The sequence below is a fragment of the Histoplasma capsulatum genome, genomic scaffold, assembly GCF_000149585.1.
Source record: "Histoplasma capsulatum NAm1 scaffold_7 genomic scaffold, whole genome shotgun sequence".
In the NCBI taxonomy this organism is placed as follows: Eukaryota; Fungi; Ascomycota; class Eurotiomycetes; order Onygenales; family Ajellomycetaceae; genus Histoplasma; species Histoplasma mississippiense.
In genome coordinates, this window is record NW_001813976.1 from 229,694 (window position 1) to 249,248 (window position 19,555).

A 19,555-nucleotide genomic window follows, 5' to 3' on the forward strand; every position below is an offset into this window, starting at 1 on the left:
TCTAGCCGATAGGGCATTTGCCTCAGTTAGGTCTCCATCCCCCCTGTTGATTCGCCCTTGCGTTGATCTATGTCAATATCGGGATCTATACCTGCTCGCTGATTTACTGAATTTTGGGGCAAATCGAGGGTATCTTGAGCATGGCTTCCCAATATCCACCGCTGCGGAGCTCATAATTCCATGATCATCCAAGAGGGGCATTCTTTATTGGCCATTCTGACACATGTTATAACGCCACGAAGACAAACCGAATTTTCTTCAATTCCTGTGGAATGATGCTGTATCACAGAATTACTACTCTCTAATACGACATTAGCTTAGTACAAGCTGGGCCCAAGCAGCACTGCTGGAAAGCGTATAAAGGTACATTCCAACCCCGTCCCCCAACTGTTTCCTCTCAGGAGTTCATCTCCTATCTTCAGACTTGGACACCAGAGAGTTTTTGCCCTCACCTCCCTCCCAACACCCTTCGTCTTACACAACAATACACAAAATCGTCAATCAGTCTTTTGAAACAATATGCGTCTCTCCTCCGCACTCCTCGGCGCCGTCGCCGCTCTCGCCCCCGCCGTTCATGCGGTGGGAAACGCCATCGTATTTAACAACTGCCCCTTCGACGTCTTCCTGAACTCTGTTGGTAGCTCAATTGGACCGGAGCAGCACCTGGCTGCTCACGGCGGCCGCTACAGCGAGCAATTCCATCGCGACCCCGTCAGCGGCGGCATTGCTCTTAAGATCACCCGCGAGTCGGGTGGCTTGGTGAACGGCGCGGCACAAACCATCTACGCCTATAACCTCAACGACGGCCGGATCTGGTACGATCTGTCGAACGTGTTTGGCAATCCATTCGAGCCCAATGCACTGAATCTTTGGGCGTCAGATGCCAGGTGCCCAACTGTCTTCTGGCAAAATGGTGTCCCACCAGGGGGAAGCCAGACGAGAAACTGCCAGCCGAACTCCGATGTGACGCTGACGCTGTGTGCGTAAGAGGACAAATAATAAGGTGGGTTTTATTTCTCTTTTCCTTTCCCGGTTTGATGCCCGGGAGCATATATCATAAAAAATGATATCTCTTGATGGCACCCGAAAGTGATACCGTTTGCGATGTATAACGGATTTAATTAGGCTTATCCCGTCTGGAGACGTATACACACCAACCTCTCTTCACCAATTCCTTTAGTTTTCCATACGAGATAGAAGAGAGAGACCGGGACTATTAGTAGTCGATTCGATTTCGATTTGTCATTTTAATGTTTAAACATCATGCCCCCACGCCCTTATTCTAACGCCAACGAAATCCAGAGTCCCTTTTGGGCGGGAATTGTTTTCATTGGTGTGTCCCCCCCCCCCCCCCCCCCCCCATTGTGGATTTTGGAGAGTCAATTTGTTTTATGCCATCTCCGTTTTCATGCCTTCCCTTCCCTTACTCCTTGTGTGCGTACGTATATCAGTGCAAATTATATAGTTGGATGGGATATAATTCCTAGTCAGTCCGTCCTTCGAAATTGGATATATATGATTTTACAAAAAGATTTATTTTTTGTACTGGATTAGCCATTCGGCTCTGGTTTTGTCTCATAATTAATCCTGCCTGTGGGTGAGATGTACTGAAGTACTATATGGGCAAACTATGTCCGAATGGTAAATGGGGAAGAGGAAGCAGAAGAAGTACAGTAGATACGGAGGATGTCGCACAAGGGAGTGTTGGTATTACGGTCTTCGCAGTGCATAGCAATAAAAATTGAAAATCCAACCCCGTTAGCTTGTCTAGCGGCATTCCACGCGATATGCAATAGCGATGCATGGCTTGTGCCTCTGTCGGCCATGGGGTCGGGTCGTCTGTCATCATTAGCCTGACGGACGGGTTACACATGTAACCAGAACGGTTATATTCAGCTCTGCTCGATTTGTGAGAGGGGGAATCCTGCTAGGGATCCGTGTGACGGAGTATAGAGATAGCTTTTCTGTCCCAACCGTGCGGGGGTGGAAAGGAGGTAGTTTATGTCGTGCAAGCCCTAGGTATGTATGTATATCCTGCAAGTAGACCGTTGGGTGCCCTTGGTCTCTGGACCAAATCAGGAGATACCTGGGAAGGTATCTGGGCACTTCGCATGGACGTGTTGCTCTGGAGATTTGGAGTCTCCCCTTCTGCATGTCGATGTTTACGTACGGTTAAGTACCTAAATGCGCAGTTGCTTAACTGTGGTGAGCTCCGCGGAGGGTGCATTAGGCTGGGCGGTATATATATATATATATATATATATATATATAGATGGCGATTTCTCGGACTCCTGTCTCCTGGGTGGGGAGGTGAGCTGCCATTGGTAGTTAGATGTTCAGTCCGTGACTTTGGATGCGAATCCTCAACGCAACCTCTTAATTCCCGTATTTGACACGTGCTAGTTTGTCAATGGAGGCCTCCAGATAGAAATACGTTCGTATTCCAACAAAGTATCGAGCATGCAGTCCACTTCCATTCGGCTCGAGAGGGGCCTAGGCAGCACGGGACAATGTTGGGATGACGGAGATACAAACACAGATAGACGAGGATTAGGGTCGAATTTCGGTCACATTGAACACCCTCCCGTGGGTAATTGGCAAAGGCCTTGAAAGTCTTGGGTTGGTGTAACTGAACCTCGGCCGAGCTGCGAGTTCAAATATGCTGGGCATATTTTAGGCTGGATGGCAATATTAATTGTTATGAGAGGACATATTCTCAACACAAACGAAGCTGACCCTGCGAGATGGTACAGAAACAAAATTTCTATTTGCCAGCGTTGTTTTCTTCGATAATATTCACTAACAAATAGTTCGATCAAATTTCTTGAATTTCTGGGATAAATCTCTCTCATTATTGATTAGTAGTTAGAGTTTTCACCGCCAACTTGACGGTTGACCAAGGAACTTTCCAAGTTTCCCGGTGGGTGTGTGTGATATTAGAGTCGATCCAGAGCTAAAGATCTGTACTAGTAGTTCGGAGAGAACTAAGATATAGAACTGCGCAAGATATATCAGGGGAGGCTGGCCCCGGGGAGTAGAGTTGAGTATGCCCAATGACGGTGATTGGCTTCTCATTCCCTACGAAATCATCAAAGAAAAATAATTCACCTAGAAGAGGATTGGTTCCCTTCTGCCCTGGTTCATTTTTTGTCACTAGAAAAAGTTGCGTTCTGCTGATTTCGGTTTGAAATATCAGGGGCAGAGAACGAGACCTATACAGTCGGATGCATATAAGGTGGATTATTGCAGATGAAAGGAGCTCAACTGCATATCTGCAAAAGCTGAGAAGAAATGCGTCCACAATGTAACAATGTTTGTCTCATTGACCAAGATTTATACGGAGGATGAAGTCAGTATAAATAAGCCTTCGGTGACAGGAATGATCCTCTCCGGCGCAAAAAACTGCTCGGTTGAGCAATCATTAGCAAAAATAAGTACGAGGTTCCGTACCCCTTCAACAATACGGCGCACCCTTGCGTTAGCCGTCAGTGGGCACCACATCTTAGTACAATGAATTCCTATATGACGGTTGATAACATCGACGCCGGCAGATGTCCATATGCAAACATAGCAGGCCCTGGAATCTAGGCATTGGCCTGCATACTAGTAGTTATCCAGGGGATAGGTTCTCCGCTCCTTGCCGTCTACGCCCCTTCCATTCACACCTGCTCAGCTATTGTCCGTACCAGTGGGTCCGACCACAAGCCAACGTTTGGAGATAGGGCTTCACGGAGCAATGTCTTGACGCACTGTTGATGGAGTGGTTGTTGGTGGAGCCCTGTTGCATGTCCTCGTGGGTATGAGGTATAATATCAGACCAGTCCATACGAATCGTATGACACCTCAATTTGATCCCCAAGTACGCAAGATGATCACGTAGTACAGTACTCAACCTGGGAGAGTGGATGAGAGTGAGCGATGAGGAAGTTGTGTGCGGTATGTGATAGGAGCCAGGGAGAAGGGGCGGGTTTATTATAACTGATTCGTGCAATGAATATGTGTAACTGTGGTGGTGCACTGGAATGAATTATTTGCACCGCCATTTGAATAAAAATGAATTTCTTCCTGTGCTTGTTTGATTATATGCAAAGTGGTGAAGAACTGAGGGTATATAGATAACATACCCATCAATCACACCGTAATGGCCCGCGTCCCTTTAACAACCAGCCACCCAGCAAAAAGCCCATGCAGCCACCTCCCAATCACTCTCTCCAACATAACCGGTTTCTCCGCCTGTCCTCTCCACATCCACGTCTCATTAACAAGCAAAATACCCTCCTGTTCTCCTTCCCCTACCCCCTCAACACCCACAACGATAACCCCCTCCACATCCTGTCCGGGGCCCGTATACCCCGCCGGTGTCTCCAGTCTCATCTCCACTCTCTCGCACCAACCTGCCGAGTTCTTCCCGCCCCTGCTCCCACTCCCATCCTGCGACGGGCCCTCCCCACGATACGTAACCACGTACGCCCCATTAACCCTATCACCAGGCACGAACTCCAACGCATCAATGCAGGCGTCATCGAACGTAGCGTGGGCGGGGTTCCCCTTCAGAGCCGAACGAATCACGTATGCCTGCGGCGTGCGACTGAAAACTTTCATTGTTGTGCGGAGGTAGGTTGTCAGGAGGGCCGGGGTGGTGGTGGTCGTGGTGGTGGCTGGGGTTGAGGCGGCGCTGTTGAGGGATGAGAGGGGGATGGGGAGACTGGTTACACGCTCGTAAATGATTGTGTGAGCCGGAGAGGTGGTGAGGTGAGCCGGGAGGGTAAGTGGGGGTAGGGGTAGGTGGGGTGGAGTCGACGAGGTTGAAGATGATGGGGCGCTGGATTTGGATTTGTCCGCTGTTGGAGGGCGGCGGTAGCGGCCTGTTGAAGAAGTTATGTATCGGACTGTGGTGAGGCGGAGGTAGAGCAAACACGCTGCTGGGGCGGCGAGCGGGAGGATGCTGAAGAGGAGAAGAGCGGAGGTTCTTGGGGTTGGGAGTCGCGCGGCGGAAGGGAGGGAGTTGGAGAGGCGGTTAAGGGTAGAGAGCATACTGTCTCTCTGCTTCTGCGAAAGGTGTGGATAGAGGTTATAAGGACTTGGTTCCGTTGTTGAGACGGTTCTAGTGTGAAGTTGAAGAAAAACAATATTTGTAGGAATAGTTCCCACGCGCAATAGAACACAATGCGGCTTGAGCTCCAAAGTGCTATTGTTAACGGTTATTCACAATTAAATAAGGCCTGTGAGACCGGCTGGGTAGGTTGGGATGTTTAAATATTCTACCTCAAGCATCATAACGTCGTCGGTCTAGAACCAATACCACCCCCTCCTGTAAAATGCCGAGATGAGGAGGTATGGAAGTTGAAAAGGAGGTGGCGAGAGTTTGCCGAGAGCTAACTGCGAATACGAAGGAAGCTCCGGAATGCCGATTCACCCTGTCGGAATACATGTCAGATGTCGACAGGATTCCAACCAGAGGCGGGTTATATATATGTCATTTACGGAAGATTTAAGATGATAGAACGAAAAACATATCTCATTCAATAAAGGAGAAAAACGAAAAAGAAACCTCTCGCATGTCTCCACGCTGGCTCAAAAATATTTATCTAGAACGGAGAGGAAATATATGGACGGCCGTAAAAAACAGGACATAGATGACAAGATCAGAAATTGCACTGGTTAGATCACTCTACATGATGACCTCATTCGCGACATCCTACACATCGAGAAATATTTCGTTAGCTCGTTGGCATGTCTGTTCTCAAAGAAACTTACGAAAGGAGCAAAAAAGGAGAAGGGAAATATCATATCATACATACCCTTTTCAACTCCTTATATGGCAAGCAGACACAATTCTGCACCCGGACCTCATCCCCAACTCCACACTCCTTACCCAAAATCGTAATGCTCTGAACCTTTACACCATTTTTGATGATCGTTGTCGAATGGCTCCCGGCAGGTATTGGCGTGCCTTCCACCCGTGCCCACGCGCCCACCCGACTGCTCCACCCGATTATCGAGTACAGGACACATGCGTCGTGTTTGATCTCTACATCTTCGAGGACGATAGATTCCTTGATGCGGACACCAGCACCAATGACTGCGCGAGCTCCAATCGAAACATTGGGCCCCAGCTTAGCGGATGGGTCGACGGTGGCCGTTGGGTGAATGTAAACTGGAGGTACAATGTTCGCAGAGGGTGGGGCGATTTCCTCAGATTGTGACTGGAACGCTTTTTGTAGGTAGAGAGCATTAGCAGGCACGGCGGAGCCGGCGGTTTTAATTTGGCGCCAGAAATCTTTGGTCTCGTGCACGAAGAAGCGGTTGCTATCTGCAAGGTCGGATAGGATGTCTTGTTCGAGCCGGAGGACTTCAGGTTTTTCGCCCTCTTCATCCTGGTTGACGATGTGGTAGGAATCGAGATTGTCGGAAGACGGGTAAGAGAGGAGGCGGGGCCGCGCGGTACGTCGCTTGATTGCACTGCGGATGGAAGGGAAGATGCATTCAGTGGTGAAGAGGTAAACACCACAGTTGATTAGGTTGGAGATATGGGACTCCGGTTTTTCTACGTAGTGTAATACACGCTTGGAATGGCTGTCGGACACGATGCAGCCAAAGTTGGTGGCAGTATCATTGCTCACTCGAGTTCCCAATATAACAGCTTCGGCATCCTTTTCTTCGAATAGCTTGAGCATCTCCCCCAGCGGGAATGAGCAGCAGACATCTGCATTGAGGACGAAAAAGCGGTCAGGGTTGCCCTTCAATATAGCATCGCGAAAATGGTAGAGACCTCCTGCGGTACCCAAGGCCTGATATTCCCGAAGATATTGGATACGGAACTTGGGGAATTCTTTGGCGGAGTCTTTGATGAAATCCCGGAAAACGGTTTCGTCGTAGTACCCTACAAGAATAACTTCTCGAATACCGGGGACCTTGGCAACAGCTCTCAGGCAGTGCCAGATGATGGGATGACCGGCGACTTCAAATAAGGGCTAAAGGGCGCAATCATAAGGATCCTGTCAGTAAAGTTCTCATCCAGCTCCGTGCATTGCAGGTTGCATGTTGCTGGCAGCTGGAGATGATCTATCTTATCTACCTTTGGAACATCAAGTGATAAAGGTCTAAACCTGGTGCCTCTCGAAGGTCCGCCAACCTAACAGACTTTTATCAGCCGAATTCCAGCACCGTATATGGGACCATTGCGTACAAGGATGACGGCCTTCGTAGAAGCCATTTCAGATTCTCTCAGAGGGACTTGGAGCATGGAGAAAGATTTCAAGTATATCGGGATGGGCGTGGGTAGCAGGTTCTTTCTCAAGGCTGGGAACTGGCTCTGCAGGGCTTCAATAGTTAGTGGAGGGCCAGGTACAATTGCGACGAAAGAAATAGTTTCAAGACAAACGGGGGAGCAATACACAAGGGGGAAGAGATGAAAGAAATTCAAGCCACAATAAGAAGAAAGGCATGTAGTTATGGACATAAACTAACTGGGATCACCAACACTGTTATGGTCAAAAGGACTTGCCACTGCCCGCTGTTCCCTCTCCTGTCTTCCTGTAGTTCTATGAAACAGAGTATGATGTGTTCGGAGCGAGGTTCCAATGTTCGACCTGAGACTGATTTGTTTGTCGTTTCCCCGCTAGGGCAATGCCAGAAATCCCGTGATCCAGCTGGAGTTCCAAGGTTGGCAATTTTCGACATCAATTTTCTTTCTCCTCTGTATTGTTAGGGGAAGCATGCGACCTATCCAGGTCCTTCTTGATGCACAGTGTAGATTGTTTACATGCAAGACTTTCAATTATGTCGGATTTATTGTGGAATTCACTTCGACCTGTTTCTGGAGATATCTCTGCCAGGACATAGCCTATGTACGCCAGCAAAGCAGGTCCCTAACATGACAACGAACGGTGAAGATATCCCCAAATTCAGTATCCAGGAACACAACACTCTGGGATACCACTGTTTTCTTTTATCCCACAGCACTGGCCAATGGCAGTGGGCTTACGTATTTCTGTTGCTTTCTTTTCTCATTCACTTCTGTCCCTGAAGTGTTGTATCGTTAAAAGGCAGCCTCCGCCGAACTTTGCTTCTCTTCTCTAAACTCGTCTCAAAGAGCACCCTCTTGAACGCCTGTCTTCTTTCTACCAGGCTAGAGAGAGGACAAGCAGACTCACTGTGCCGGAACTATTGCTCCATTATTTACTTTTACTCCGTCAATTCTGTTTCGCTTCCTGCAAAGTTCCTAAGAATTAGCCCACGCAAGAATTTCCCCGAACCGACTCTATAGCCTTGACTTACCAATTTTCCCACCTCATTTCGCATACTCATATCCACCGTTCCTTTATCACAGTTTTTCTGGGTGATACATGCTATCATGGGCCAACACCAGGTTCCTTTCAGGAACCATGTTCCTGATTCCTCGGGTATGAGATTCATATTTCGTGCTGCACTTGTGCGATTCTAATTTACACGTAGATATCGAGTCAGACAGTGATAGCAATCAGCCGATTGGGAAGGGAAACAACTCCATTGATGTGATATCTAGGACAATGAAAGCCCTAGTGAAGAAGATCCAAGACCTTCGCCATCTGGGGATTGAAAACCATAAACTCCCCCTCCCAAAAATCTGTGTTGTGGGAGACCAGAGCACTGGAAAAAGCTCGCTCATTGAAGGTATGAGCGAGATAAAGGTCCCTAGGAGTGCCGGCTGTTGTACTCGCTGTCCCTTGGAGATCAATCTCTCAGACCAACTGGATGGGCCGTGGTCCTGCAAAATATTCTTGATGAAAAAGTACATTTACAGCACCCAGTTGATCAAGCGTGGAGGGAAAAGCAAAGACTTAGGGCCTTGGGTTGAGCAGGAGCCCGAGATTATTCCCTTCGTGAACCTAACCGACAAAGTCGGTGTACAAGATGCACTAAAATGGGCCCAACTAGCCACGCTCAATCCATCGACGTCTCACGAGAACTACATCCCTGGTCAAAACACGGGAACAGATGAAACCACTCAAGTCAAGTTCTCCCCCAATGTCGTTCGCCTGGATATTTCTGCTCCCCACTTCCCCAACCTCTCCTTCTACGATCTACCTGGTGTTATCAATGTTGCTGAGGTTGAAGAGGAAAAATACTTGGTAACTATTGTTGAAAATCTTGTCAAGCAATACATCTCAACAAGCAGCTGTACTGTCTTGTTGACCCTTCCTATGACTGATGATGCAACTAATTCCAGTGCTGCAAGGATAATCAGAGAGGTTGGGGCCACTGCTAGGACGCTGGGGGTTCTCACAAAGCCAGATCGTGTAGGGTACGGTGAAGGCTACAACCAATGGGAGGAGATCCTTCGGGGTGAAAAGTTCACTGTTGGCCATGGCTACTATGTTGTTCACAATAACCCCAATTCGCAGGTTGAGCATGCCCAAGCCCGGGAGGAGGAGGAGGAGTTTTTTAGTGCCGGGCCATGGAGAAGTGAGCTTGTTGAGTACAGCACAAGATTTGGCACGCGGAACTTGCAAATGGCGCTGTCGAAGCTTTTGAAACAGCAAATTGAGCTCAGTTTGCCTTGTATTAGGGAACAAATCAAAACTCGAGCAGAAGAAGTCGAAAGGGAGCTAATGACCCTTCCTGATCCCCCCTCAGCCAATATTCAATTTATTTTGTCGGATAAATTGAATGAATTCAATAACGCCATACATGTCCACATGAACGGTGGGTCACCGGGCTCAGATTACCCCCTCCAAAAGCAGTGGATGAAGATTGCTACCGATTTCCAGTACAGCTTGTTGGTGACTCGACCTGCGATGCGGCTGTCAGCTTTAGTTGAAAAGTTCCCTGCCAGGGAGGCAGCGGCGAATCGACCAGGCGAAGTTGCAACAAGAAGTGATGAAGAGAATGATTGCGAAATCACTGAGAGCCGTCCGTCTCCCAACAAACGTAAAGCAGACACAGCGGAGCCTCAAGGCGGCGTCAAGAGGTATATGCCTCCCCCCTTGATGGCTAGTCTAAAGGCATATTCAACTGAATGCTTTGGTAGATTTAAAGGTTAGTATTATTTTAGTGGTCAGCAGTAATGTTTTATCCTTTCATTTTATTATTGCTGACCTAAAGCGATAGGCCCCGTCAAAACTTTCAGGCTTGAAGAGGTTAGGGAGATCAGCAGCGACACCTATGCTTCTGGGGTTCCTGGGCTTGCAAACCCCCTTGCCGTTGAAGTAATGAACAAGCTGAGTGTTATGCATTGGGAGCAACCCATGAAAGAGTTCCTCACTGCTAGTTATGAGTTGATCGAAGCTTTCCTCATAGGTCAATTGAACATTGTGTTTTCTTCGTACCAGCGTACAGCGTTGTATGGGAAACTGAGGGAGATTATTCCCAATTTTCTGCAAACTTTAAAGAATCCTCACCTCCGTCTCGCCAATGAATTCTATCAGGCTGAACAGATGAAGCCTTTCACCATGGCCACTGCCACCTTTCAGAGCGCCCAGAGGGAAGCTCTAGATTCTCTAAGAACGAAACGCAAATCAGTCCGGGTAACTTTATTTTTGGAGGGCGGAGATTGTATAGAAGGTGGAAGAAGAGTTGCCCCAAGCGGAATCTCCGATGCCCACATGGGGGAGGATGAATACGCTAAGGAAATTGAAATCATGGCCGTGCGATTATCTAGCCCCGTTCCTCCTCCCACCCGATATATGTAATAGTACTGAACTAATGCTGTATTATCCCCACGCAGATTTCCAGGGCGTACTACGATGTCGCAAGCTCTCGCTTTGTTGACACACTCTGCCAAAGCGTCCACACGAAGTTGTTTTTCAAATGCGACCAAGAACTACGACCTACCATCATTAAAGAACTTGGAATATTGGATGATAACGGTACGTATACTAACGCATATATCTTCCCAACTTACCAAATCACCTTTAGGAGTGACGGCCATGATTGGACGCTACATTCTATCCACTCTATGTAATTAAATCGCTAACGCAGTATACACCTTATACCTAGCTTCCGAGCGCTGCGTGGAACTCATGGTCGAAGACCCCGAGCGCCAAAAGCGCCGCCTCAATTTAAGGAAGGAGGAAGATAAACTCAAGAAAGCGATGGATTCCTTGATGACTGTTGAGGACGATGTTGACATGGCGGACATGGCCGATTTGACTGACATGGCCGACTGTCCATGTTGAATGTTGGGCAGGTATGGATTGTTCTCAAATGTTAAGTGTCGCTGATGGTGGATGGTGTGGGATGGCATTTGCTGTCGGAGATATGCTGTGTTTATTAAGGGGGAGAGGAAGTGGGTTTTGTACTCTTGGTGAATTCGGGTCTACGTATCGTTGATTGGGTCTGGGTGAATTCTATCTAGTGTTTTCATGCTGGGACGATGTCTCGGGGCGAGTCGAGGTTACCTATTTTCGGCTACAGTAACTATTGGTTTGGGTGTTCTTTTGTTTGCGCGGCACCAGCCACTGGAGGCCCGCAAGTTAATGTTCTCTATGCTGGAGAGCTGCTAATAGTAAGTTAGTTTGCTGTGACATGTTTCTAGATGTAACTTGCGTCCCCAAATATCGCCATGTCATACATATATGTATCGAACCCTTCGTAAATACTGCTTTTACATGCATATTGTCTCCTATTTAGGGGTCAATGGCCACTTCGCATCTAAGAGATTCGTATAATTGTAATGGCTGGATCAATTATAGTACACTGTCATGTCATCGTCAGACAATGGGGGTGTGCCTTTGCTGGTACGACAAATATTGTAGTTGAACAGGGCCAACATAAAAAATAGTTCAATGACTGGAAATTTTGTGACTCACCCAAACCGAACCCCTCCAACAATCCGCAACCCCCGCCATCACAAAGGTAATTTTCACTCCACAATCAATTGAGTTCACACAGATTGTTCACATTGCAGTACCTTTCACTAGTACCCAAAACACTATCGGATCCCGTGGGCTTATCTTACAGACAATACACATTTTGCGATTCCCCGCCTCTTGCCCTGATTACCGACACAATGGGGGGACCAGATCAAGGGCCAGCTACCGATGCCGCTGCCGACAATCTCGCAAACCTGCACCTTGATGAAGTCACCGGTGAGCACGTGTCTAAGTCGGAATTGAAGAAACGACAGAAGCATCGGGCTAAGGAAGCGGAAAGGGAGAAGAGGGCCGCTGCCGCATCCCCCAAGCCAGAGAAGAAGGCCAGTGCTGAGGAAGAAGAGAGCAATTTGACGCCTAACGTGGGTATTCTCAGAGTCACTATTGAGCGCAATTATTGGCCGAGGTTGGCGTTGATTTATAAAATTTTAACAACTTCATTCATATGTTATAGCAATACTTCGAGATCCGAAGTGGACGAGTGAATAAACTCCGACAGACTAAAAGCCCCAACCCATATCCACATAAGTTCCTGGTCACGGATGATGTACGAGAGGTCATTAAGCAGTACGAGTCGCTGCAGAAGGGTGACCAGGTCAAGGACAAGGAACTGCGCATCGCGGGACGGATCTATACCAAGCGGTCGGCCGGGGCCAAATTGATTTTCTACGATATTCGTGCTGAGGGCGTGAAGATCCAAGTCGCATGCCAAGCGCAGAATGTGAAGGGAGACATCCCCTTCGAGGACCAACATGAACATCTGAGAAGAGGAGACATTGTGGGCATTGTTGGCTTTCCAGGCCGCACTGCCCCGAAGAACCGCGCGGATGGAGAGCTGTCGATATTCGCTACGGAAGTGGTGCTGCTCGCACCGTGTCTGCATCAGATCCCCTCGGAACATTATGGGCTTCGGGATCAGGAGCAGCGCTATAGACAACGGTATCTGGATTTGATTATGAACGACAGATCGCGGAATGTCTTCGTCACCCGGTCCAAGATGATTTCGTATATCCGCCGCTTTTTCGACGAGCGCGACTTCGTCGAGGTAGAGACTCCTATGATGAACACTATTGCTGGCGGTGCCACTGCGAAGCCATTTATTACGCACCACAACGACCTCAACATGGACATGTTCCTGCGTGTCGCTCCGGAGCTTTATCTCAAAATGCTGATTGTCGGTGGCTTGGAACGAGTTTACGAGTTGGGTCGTCAATTCCGAAACGAGGGCATCGATCTCACTCATAACCCGGAATTCACCACTTGCGAGTTCTACTGGGCATACGCTGATGTCTACGATATCATGAACGTGACCGAGGAACTTGTTTCTGGGCTCGTAAAGCATATCACTGGTGGCTATGAAACTACATTCCATACCCAGACGGGCGAGGAATTCAAGGTTAATTGGAAGGCTCCATGGAAGCGAATTGAGATGATCCCTGCCCTTGAAGAAGCTACGGGCGAGAAGTTCCCTTCCGGTGATCAGCTGCATACCATGGAGACAAACGAGTTCCTCAAGAAGCTCCTGAAGAAAGTCAATATCGAATGCACGCCGCCAGAAACCAACGCCCGCATGCTCGATAAGCTTGTCGGAGAATTCATCGAAGAGACCTGCATCAACCCGACATTCATCACCGGGCATCCGCAGATGATGTCTCCGCTGGCCAAATACCATCGCGATAACGTCGGGCTGTGTGAGCGCTTCGAAGCCTTCGTGTGCAAGAAGGAAATCGTCAACGCGTACACAGAGTTGAACGACCCCTTTGACCAGCGTCTTCGATTCGAAGAGCAAGCGTCCCAGAAGGCTCAGGGTGACGACGAGGCGCAGCTGATCGATGAGAACTTCTGCACGAGTTTGGAATTCGGTCTCCCGCCCACTGGGGGCTGGGGCATGGGCATCGACAGACTTGTGATGTTCTTGACTGATAATTATAGTATCAAGGAGGTGCTTGCGTTCCCGTTCATGAAAGAGGAGAAGCATGCAGGTGCGAAAGGGGAGAAGTTGGCGGCGGAGGTTGTTGGTGTTGAGCCGCTGCCTGTTGAGGGAATTCGTAAGCCTTAACCCTACACAATCCCATTTACCCATGCTTTAAATATTTCGCGAACACTTACATTCGTTACATTAGCACATAAATAAACGTTGGGAAAGAAAAATACGTACCAATTTAATGAGTGATGATGACTACTGGGGCATTAGAAGGGTTGCAAACTGATGCAGCCTATAACTAAGGCTTGTTGGTTGGAAATTAGATATCAGCTCATTCATAGTTTTCAATCACCATGGACCTGAAATATTATCAACTTTTCTATTTCTGAATTTCCGAGGTATATTCAGGAATATCTTACGAAATTTCAACGTGCAACATCTCCAGCTGTTTTATCACTCTACCTATAATACATGGCTTTCATATCAAAAAAGATAAAAGCAATACCTCTACGATATATGTTTCTACTCCCCATAATGAATGAACTGCAGCTCCCAAAATAACATATATTTCACTTTCTTTTTTATGGGACTTCAATTCCCAACGACACCGTCGTCCAGAGAGGAAGAGCAAAATTCTGGCCCGGCACGACCCCCTAACCTAATGAACCTAAGAAAGAATGGTGTCTGGTTGAATGTCTGGGAACGTCTGAGGTGAGCGATGCAAGGGCGGGAATTCAAATAGGGAAAATATTTTAATGTGTGTCATTCTTCTTGTAGGCTCCCTGGTAGTTCTTCTGCCGATAACGGAGACAGATTTTTTTCACTGGCTTCACACTGGAGGTCGCGCTCATGGGTGCGTTGGTGCGCCTCCTTTCCGGCTCCTTACGGAGGCGCATTTGCGTCCCTCTTCTCATGCTGTAGAACCACGTACATAATCCTGACTTTTCTACAGCCGCGAACTAGGAAATTGGGGAGGGGTTCTTTGACTGCTTATCACACAGAGGGTGTATCCTGAAATACCTCAATGTGAGAATCCTCATGATTGGTAGATATCATCGCAGATATCATAGAAGATATCATCGATACATATCATCAATAGATATCATCAGTGGATATCATTCATCCAACCAGGTCAGTAGATAGATAGGCAGGCAGGAAGGCAGGTAGTCAGCTAGGTGGGTTGCTAGATGGTGATGTTTATTCTCATAGAGATTGATTGGATATTGAGCAGGCAGATTGGTTGGTAGGTAGGCGGATAGCTAGCATTCTCTATTCTATTAGCAATCAATCGAATATCAAGCAGGCAGTTGGTAGGCGGGTAGGTAGACAAATAATTCACGGGTAAGAGTACAGAACTATGGTTAAAGAGTGGGTGGGACTGACAACTCTGTCTTTGCTCAATCACCAGCAGCATCAATAGCGCCCTCAATCAATTTCTGAAGGTCAAACTTCCGGCAACGACATGAAATTCCATTTTCTTCATTAAAGCTATTTGTCAGGCCAGATGGAAATCAACCTCAGGATCCATATACATGTTTTCGAAACCAGAGTGAGAAGCTGAGAGGGTACTTTTTACATCCATCGACGCCGGCTGTATCTGACCAAATCCTCTTCTAGTCCGTTCCCTTAAAAAGCCATGACCAATGGATGTGCCATTATGTTAAATAGAACCTGTGGGTTCCGGTTGCGTGACTTACAACGGCCACCAGTGTTTTCAACGCACAGTTCTGGCCTGCGAGCTAGGCCATCTCTGCCTCCTCGAGAAGAGGGGGATGAGAGGAGGCTCGCCGCCTTTTTTCTGTATTCTATAGTTATACCTTTCTGTCGCTTTTGCTGGATTCCTTGTTGGTTTGTTCCTTAACACACGCCATGATATGAATGAAAACAGCCCAATGACTTGGCTGTGTACGCCCTGATATAAAGCAGTCACTGTATCCGCATCACCTTTGATCTTCCTCTTCTTTGCCGCCACTCTTGACGCTGAGAATATACAGGACCCCTTTGGACTGTCACTCTCACTCGTTGGGGAAGACGCATCTCCTGGTAGACAATATGTGTGAATATGCTCCTGATAATGGATCTATTTAAGCTGTTCGTCCTCTCCTGCGCATGCCCTTCTTTCTTCCTCATACATACACTGACATGTCGCTATTATTTTCGTACTCTACATCTATATCAACTTGTTCTTGTCCCTGTCCTTGTCTGCGAACGAAGACCCAGTTTCATCCACAGCGTCTATCAATCTGTCCCTCGAGGGTTGCTCCTGTGCCATTATCATCGACGCCTGAAGCGTATTTTACAGAGGGCTTTTCTCGTGGAGAATACCTGTGGCAGTCTGTTTCCTCTGCTTTATTTAACTATTCCAGACACTTTGGATAGTTCGCAGCTTTAACACGATCGATCGTTGGGTTGGAGGTTGCTCGAACTTTGTCCTCGACGATTTGAGGTTCTTGTGTTATATGCTTGCCAATACCCTATCCTTTTCTCTTGTGCTATCTTACTGTTCAAAGAAGATTGTTTCCTTGTCTGCTTTTGGTTTCTGCTTTCTTCATTCTCAAGGAACGTACCACAACATTGTTTAAAAGAAGCCAACAGTGAATGAACAATCCCGGGACGGTGTTGCTGGTTTTCTCAAACAGTTTGCCATTTGGATGCTTTTCTAATTCAGCAGACTCTTGATCTTCTTGATGGTTTGAAACTATTCCACCATCTCCGACTGTTTCTGATAGAAAACCAGTGGCTACCATATTGTCCAACATATCCTACTAATATCTCTCCGTTCAACATCTAGCAAACTTCATACCCCCTTTGCATTCGACTTTTGTCTTCTGTCCTCATCTTCTTTGAGTAGAAGGCAGATATCAATTGAAATATCTATATCGCGTTTCTTCTTAGAAACCCCCGCTGAACCGAACAAACTCGCAACCATGGAAGCAGAGAAAACCTCTTCCCTCTTGAAAAAATCTTCAAGAAAGACCTCTCCATTCTCCCCCTATCGTGGGACACTCTTCCATCAAGCTGGATCAAGCTCACAAAACCGCGCATCCAGCACAATACCCCTTACACTATCTCCACCGCCTTCCAGCTCCGAGATCTCTAGCTTGGATATTCAAGAGAAAACTCCTGGCAGAAAAGTATCTCCTCTTTCTCTCCCTCCCCCATTGATACGCGTCAAAACACCAACTCCGGTTCCAACAGCATCAAAAAGCATCGCACCACCACCCTTTTATCCGCCAACGACAGCAGCACATACCAATTTCAAGGAGATTCTCATCCACACGGCAAAGTGCGACAAATGCAACAAGCATAATAAAGCCACATTGCAACGCTGCACGACTTGTGGATTCCAGATTTGCACACCGTGCTGGCTTAATAGGGGCGGCGGGCAGCATATGGTCACGCGGGTGTTCAAGGGACCCGTATTCAATCCTAATGCGGTAGATGAAGAGAATGTGGATGATGGAGATGATGAAGAGGATGGAGTAGAAGATACCGATGACCAGATGTCTCATGAAAGTAACGATATCGAGGACAATAACTCCGATATCATAATAGTATCAGAAAATAAAAACAACGACACAACGATAAAGACTGATGATTCTGACGATGTCCTTTCGATCCATTCGATCGACAAGCATGGTGGCTCTCCCTCTGCCTTACACTGCAAAAACAGATGTTTGGATACCTCCCAGCGAGCAGGTCAGACAGGGGAAGCCGCCTGCCCCGTGTACTCATACAGCAGCGACATCCCAGACCCCGGCTCTGAGGATTGCAATGGCGCGAATGAGTTGCCAGCATATCAAACTGACCGCGCGCTACCGATTGCTCGTCGATACTCCTATAGCTCCCTAACCAGCCAGGACGAGAACGACTCCAGAGGTGAAGGGGTTGCTATGGGGATAAGCTGCCAAAATGCCAGAGACATAGACAAGAACCGCCGCTATTACAGCGACCTGGCTCCCGAGTCCCGCGAACGGATCGATGTCCTCATCAACACGGCCATAAGCCTATTTGAAGATGCTGCCTTCGATCCCTGCCAAAGCCGAACCACAGATCCGGCCTCCGCCCACAACCTCCACTCCCCCCTCTTCGTCCCCATTGGCCCAGACGACCAGCTCACACCCGCATATAACGAGCGCCTCTCGGCGCCAACAGCCATCCCAGCTCTAGTCTCAGAATTAGCTGCAGACCACCCTCCGGTATGCCGCAGGGTGGAGAAAAGGCGGGGGGAGCGAAGATGATCCACCCCGCACTTCCCTCTCAGCTAACCACTTCTCCACGGAAGCGCAAGAGGGACTTGGGCGATATTGAGGGGCGGGAAAGTGTTTGGAGAGGTCCGTTTATTGATGAGAGCACTGACGAGGAGGGAGATTGGAGGGATCGCGGGTGCAGCGGATGAGGGGAGTGAAATGTAGATGGAGGAGGTGGGGAGGGGGTATAGATCGAAATGAACAATGATAATAAAAGCAACTACAATAAAGTGAAGACTGTTGTTTTGTCGCTGGTGAGCTGCATTCAAATAAACACAGAGGGGGTGTGTGCGGTTTATGTTGGGAGTTTTTGGCTTTCGTTTTTCATACTGCGATGATTCTGATGACGGATTTTTATGTTCTTTTCTTTTCTTAAAGGCATTGAATGGATTTTTGCTCCTCAACACCTTTCTTTCTTTCTTTCTTTCTTTCTTTTTTTTTTTTTTTTTTCCCTCAGGATAGCTTACTATAATATCGTGTCTGACACCTTTGGAAGGAAAAACACCTAGTCGGTCAAAGGTAGAGAGCAGAGATTGAGACATGAAGTCAATATTTGCCCTTTCGCCCCTCTCTTACTTGACTTTTTGTCATGCTGACTTAAATTGAGAATTAACTGCAGGTTTCCCAGTGAGCTCTGACTGATCATGGTGATAGTAATGTTTCAAACAATCTTTCACCTTTCTATTTGACTGTTTGAGATCAAATGTCTTGCATGTCTTTTATTGATTGATTTCAATTCAAGATAATAACTTTCTACAGCACCAACTAGTTGGCTTCTGCTGAGTTCTGTTTACACGCATTGCTTTCTTCCTGCGTTTATTTGGCTGAGGTTCTCTCTTCTTCAACACGTCCGGACAGGGATCAGAAAACCCTCTTAATAAAAGGCTTCAGCTTTGTATTTTTGCCCTTTTCTCATACCTTCTTCCTCTATGTCCTACCATGTGTGATTTGGTTCCGCGTCATCACTCTGAATTCCTATCAGACAGAGCCATGATATATTTTCCTTACGCAGTCACATAAAAGTAAGTGTACGTGGCATTGGAAATAAGAACGGAAGGAAAAGTAATTCTTTCAACTCTAGTTCGTTGATCCCCTTCTTTCATTCTTTCCTTACATTTCTTTTCTTTAGGCCCATGTTGTTTGGTACAGAGCGCAGTGCTGTGTAACTGTTTCAATAATCCGGGATGGAATATGCCCCTACCATTATGTGGACATAAAATAGAGACATAACATTTTGCTCAATATCTTTGTTGTCCTCGTTGGTTATATGGGGATCTTTAGTTTGCTGTGCCGGAGCGGATGTTCAATGATTGACACTGTTTGGTGTCAGTATACCGATCGATATATCTAAGCCAATCGTGTGGAACAAGTGTAGATTCGGCAGGTAGGTATCAACTTTATTGTGGGATTGACATGCTGGCAATGCTTGCATGGAAGATGTCGATGTAGATGTTCCGCTGTGAGTGTAGGAAATGTATATATAATACAAATTGAAGGGTTCATGGAAGAGTGGGGGTATGTGCAAG

General features: G+C 47.4%; 6 protein-coding genes across 6 annotated transcripts; 4 read left to right on the forward strand and 2 right to left on the reverse strand.

Moving 5' to 3' along the window:
• Positions 1 to 519: 519 nt before the first annotated feature.
• HCAG_05709 (conserved hypothetical protein) lies at positions 520 to 987 on the forward strand (the record flags this gene model as incomplete). Its single annotated transcript, XM_001538054.1, has 1 exon — positions 520 to 987. The coding sequence occupies one exon, from the start codon at positions 520 to 522 to the stop codon at positions 985 to 987; it is 468 nt and encodes a 155-aa protein (XP_001538104.1).
• A 3,144-nt stretch (positions 988 to 4,131) lies between these two features.
• On the reverse strand, positions 4,132 to 5,034 carry HCAG_05710 (predicted protein; the record flags this gene model as incomplete). Its single annotated transcript, XM_001538055.1, has 1 exon — positions 4,132 to 5,034. One exon carries the CDS (start codon positions 5,032 to 5,034, stop codon positions 4,132 to 4,134), a length of 903 nt encoding a protein of 300 aa, XP_001538105.1.
• A 637-nt stretch (positions 5,035 to 5,671) lies between these two features.
• On the reverse strand, positions 5,672 to 7,683 carry HCAG_05711 (hypothetical protein; the record flags this gene model as incomplete). The annotated part of the gene is made up of 4 exons (XM_001538056.1): positions 5,672 to 5,698; positions 5,802 to 6,974; positions 7,190 to 7,315; positions 7,471 to 7,683. 4 exons carry the CDS (start codon positions 7,681 to 7,683, stop codon positions 5,672 to 5,674), a joined length of 1,539 nt encoding a protein of 512 aa, XP_001538106.1.
• A 673-nt stretch (positions 7,684 to 8,356) lies between these two features.
• On the forward strand, positions 8,357 to 11,159 carry HCAG_05712 (predicted protein; the record flags this gene model as incomplete). Its single annotated transcript, XM_001538057.1, has 6 exons — positions 8,357 to 8,405; positions 8,458 to 9,952; positions 10,112 to 10,628; positions 10,709 to 10,850; positions 10,900 to 10,941; positions 10,981 to 11,159. The coding sequence occupies 6 exons, from the start codon at positions 8,357 to 8,359 to the stop codon at positions 11,157 to 11,159; spliced, it is 2,424 nt and encodes an 807-aa protein (XP_001538107.1).
• Positions 11,160 to 11,992: 833 nt separating this feature from the next.
• On the forward strand, positions 11,993 to 13,914 carry HCAG_05713 (lysyl-tRNA synthetase; the record flags this gene model as incomplete). The annotated part of the gene is made up of 2 exons (XM_001538058.1): positions 11,993 to 12,217; positions 12,310 to 13,914. 2 exons carry the CDS (start codon positions 11,993 to 11,995, stop codon positions 13,912 to 13,914), a joined length of 1,830 nt encoding a protein of 609 aa, XP_001538108.1.
• A 2,792-nt stretch (positions 13,915 to 16,706) lies between these two features.
• On the forward strand, positions 16,707 to 18,178 carry HCAG_05714 (predicted protein; the record flags this gene model as incomplete). The annotated part of the gene is made up of 2 exons (XM_001538059.1): positions 16,707 to 17,978; positions 18,065 to 18,178. The coding sequence occupies 2 exons, from the start codon at positions 16,707 to 16,709 to the stop codon at positions 18,176 to 18,178; spliced, it is 1,386 nt and encodes a 461-aa protein (XP_001538109.1).
• Positions 18,179 to 19,555: the final 1,377 nt, after the last annotated feature.